This window comes from Silurus meridionalis, chromosome 7, assembly GCF_014805685.1.
Source record: "Silurus meridionalis isolate SWU-2019-XX chromosome 7, ASM1480568v1, whole genome shotgun sequence".
Lineage (NCBI taxonomy): Eukaryota > Metazoa > Chordata > Actinopteri > Siluriformes > Siluridae > Silurus > Silurus meridionalis.
Genome location: NC_060890.1, coordinates 13,477,954 through 13,481,739, shown reverse-complemented (window position 1 = coordinate 13,481,739; position 3,786 = coordinate 13,477,954). Strand labels below are relative to the sequence as shown.

General features: G+C 42.1%; 1 protein-coding gene across 2 annotated transcripts; it reads left to right on the top strand.

The window, feature by feature from the left end:
* The first annotated feature begins 399 nt into the window (after window positions 1-399).
* On the top strand, window positions 400-3,111 carry adrb1 (adrenoceptor beta 1). 2 transcript variants are annotated; one of them, XM_046853064.1, is made up of 2 exons: window positions 400-922; window positions 1,082-3,111. In XM_046853064.1, exons 1-2 carry the CDS (start codon window positions 856-858, stop codon window positions 2,032-2,034), a joined length of 1,020 nt encoding a protein of 339 aa, XP_046709020.1. In that variant the 5' UTR covers window positions 400-855; the 3' UTR covers window positions 2,035-3,111. The 2 variants fall into 2 exon arrangements, with proteins under 2 accessions (XP_046709020.1, XP_046709019.1); XM_046853063.1 differs by having other exon boundaries at window positions 400-3,111.
* The last annotated feature ends 675 nt before the right edge of the window (window positions 3,112-3,786 follow it).

Below are 3,786 nucleotides of genomic sequence, written 5' to 3'. Positions count from 1 at the left end.
GACAATCAGTTGTAGGATGCCCTCTATGGGAACTTTAACAATGCACTCACATCTGAGGAACTTTTAATGGTTAGAGATTTAAGTGTTAAATGTGAAAGTGTACAGAACAAGGAGCTATTAGACTTAGTGTTCAATTAGTATGCACGCTGTTACAGCTTGTCTTTTTTTAATGCTTGTGTAATTAGAGTGATTATTATTTTAATTTCCTGCGTTCCATTGCAGGAAATAACACCCAGGATTGGCTCAGCATCCTTTGGAGATGAAAGGATACCGAAGCCAAGCACATTATTTATTATTATTATTATTATTATTATTATTATCATTACTATCATTCTTTTCATCACCACCATTCTTATCATCATCATTTATATTATCATCATTAACATCATTAGTTTCTAAGAATATTTTTGTCATGTTTTTTGTTTGCTATGAAATTGCCTGGCACATTCGGAATACTCGGACCTAAAACCTTTTCCACACAGGAGGTGACCTGACAGATCCCACTGTAATGACCCTGAAGTGACTTTACTCTACAGTAAGCTGACGTGGTGTGTTTCCACGCCTGTGCAGTACAGTAGACGCGTCTTCAGGGAGCGTTATTTCAGGAGGTCGAGCGCCCGGAATGGGATCCGCAATTTGTCCAGCGTGTGTGATTGGTTGATCAGAGCTGTGACGTCACTGCGCGGTTTATCCTTCTGAGCGCTCCAGTGGCTCTAAACGGGACTGGCAGCAGAAGCAGGATGGAGCGCGGCTCGTTTGGAGCCACGGCGTGGTGGCGCGCCACCGAAGAGCCAAAGTTTGGATAATTAAGTACATTTGAGAAACAAGTTTTCTCACAGAGCGCAGACGCACATCATGGGGGACGGGTTACCGTCCACGAACTATACCAACGACACCAAACGGGGGCAGGTGGATCTTAACGGTCCGGACAGCAGTTTCTCGGAGCAGTGGGTCGTAGCTATGGGGATGGTCATGGCTCTGATTGTGATCATCACTGTAGTGGGGAATATACTGGTTATTGTAGCTATAGCGCGGAATCAGAGGTTGCAGACCCTGACCAATGTGTTTATTGTGTCTCTAGCGTGCGCCGATCTGATCATGGGATTGTTGGTGGTACCGTTTGGCGCATCGTTGGAGCTCCGGGGCGCGTGGCTTTACGGCTCCTACTTCTGCGAGGTGTGGATCTCTGTGGACGTCCTCTGCGTCACGGCCAGCATCGAGACCCTCTGCGTGATCGCCATAGACAGGTACATTGCCATCACGTGGCCGTTCCGTTACCAAAGTCTTTTGACCAAGTCGAGAGCTAAAGGACTCGTGTGCGCGGTGTGGGCTGTGTCGGCTCTCGTCTCGTTTCCGCCGATCCTGCTTCATTGGTCGCGCGACAGGGACGACACCGAGTGCTACGACGACCCGGAGTGCTGCGACTTCATCACCAACCGCGCGTACGCCTTAGCCTCTTCAGTCATATCCTTCTACATTCCTCTGGTGGTTATGGTGTTCGTTTACGCTCGCGTCTACCGGGAAGCCAAGAAGCAGCTCCAGAAAATAGACAAGTGCGAAGGGAGATTTTATAACAACCACGGAGTCTCTGCGTGCAAGCTGAACCGAAAGCGGCCGTCCGGGATTGTGGCCATGAAGGAACAGAAGGCGCTTAAGACACTCGGCATCATCATGGGGACTTTCACTCTGTGCTGGCTGCCCTTCTTCCTGGTCAATGTGGTGCGCGGATTCTGCGCCGAGGCAGTGGACAAGGAGCTCTTCGTCTTTTTCAACTGGCTCGGTTACGCCAACTCGGCGTTCAACCCACTTATCTACTGCCGCAGCCCGGACTTCAGGAAGGCTTTCCGCAGGCTGCTCATGCCGTGCTGGCCGAGCCGCGCAGATCACGCGCTCACAGTGAGCTCGTGCGAGTTGTCGCGCTGTGCGGTGGAGAGTCGCGCGCTCGCGCCATGGACCGACTGCAACGGTACCCGGGACAGCAACTGTAGTCTGGACCGCAGCAGCAGAGTGTCTCACACCGAGTCTCAGCTCTGACCTTTTACTCCGGATTTATCTCTGGACATAATTTCAATTCGAATTGTAAAAAAAAAAAAAAAGAGGTTATTTATTAATTGCTGTCATAAACGAAATCAAACGGAAAAGGTGTGTTAAACATTCAGACCAGTTGGTTTTGTTTATATAGGTTTGTGCAGATACATGTGCCAGAAACTATGGCATTGCCTAATGGGCCTTTCAGGACAATCTTAATTGCAGTGATGCGAATAGAAAGAATACATAATAGTGAAATTGACAAATTTCCATAATAAAATTCCCAAACCCACACTTCAGTATGTATAAAATTGGGCACCAATAAACATTTTAAGAATTAATTTATAATTTATGGTTTACTATTAGACACTAATAATCAGACAAATCCTCACATCTCGTTTCTATAGGAGTCCTTATGAGGACAAAAAAAAAATACCACCAGTTAGTTCATCTACTGGTGTGTCATTATTAGACTCTGAACAGGAAATGAAGAGCCAAGAGGTGTTTTAACATTTGCCCTACATACATGGCCATGAAAAGAGACATTTCTGTTTATTTTGAGCACTGACACTGCATGAACATTTTTTAGAGCCATTTTCACCAATCTGTCATGTGTCATACTGTACATAGGAATGTGTGACATCTGACATTGCAGCATACTACAGAAATGTGCACATTGTACGAAATGAAATTGTTTATATTAAACAGTCATATCAATCTGTACAATATTTATTTAGTACCATGTACACCTGATAGAGAGTTTTCATCATGTGAGCATATAAAAGGAACTGTGATTCAGTGCTTTGTATTTGCACCTTATATACCGTCAAATGTGAGCTGCTTCTTTTCTCGTTGAATAGGATATTTAATATTTCAAAGTGGCAGTCTGCCTAATACTGAAATGGAGGCTCTGTGATTTATTTACTGAGTCAATAATAGGTCTGGTCCTGTTTTATTCAGTTGATTTTTTTTCCTGCCCCAGGTCCATATATCTAGATTTGTCATTAATGTACGAGCGCCTCATATAATGTATACTGTGGTCACATATATGAGTGTGCAATAAATGATCCAGTTGTAAATGAATCCTCTATCATTTATTTATTGTTGCACTTTAGTAAAAACAGGCAATCCCACTAGATCATTTGCATTTCCTCAACAGACATTTTATTTCTGACCTCCTGACTGAAAATCAGCAGTCATATTTAATCAATTAAAAATGAATGCTGACTAAAGCTTCTGCAGTCCGAAATGTCCAGTGTATCAAAGTGTATCAATTACAGAATACCTCACGCAACCAATTCATCTAAAATGAATCTATTTTTTTACAATCATAACCACATTAAAAAATTAATCTGGATGAACAACTGTTATGTGTGCTTCTATTAAAAAAAATAAAGCACTGAGCAGTGGTGAATACAATAACACATTTAAGAATCTTTTAATGAAAAGTTGAATGAAGTGAATGAATGAATGAATGAACGAATGAATGAATGAATGAACGAATGAATGAATGAAATGTAAATGAAAAGGTTCATTATCTTTATTAAAAAAAAAGGTAGTTTTTACTTTAAAAAATAAAATAGTTTTAGTTGTATTGGTCTAAATATAATGTTTTTATATTTGCATTTAAACACATGATCAGATTAATATATTTCTGTAAAGAGTATTTCTGTACTCTATTGTATTTCTGCTCTAGAAAGGCTGAGTAAAATATTGCCCCATTATTTAGCATTGACAGGATCATCAGCACACCTCTGG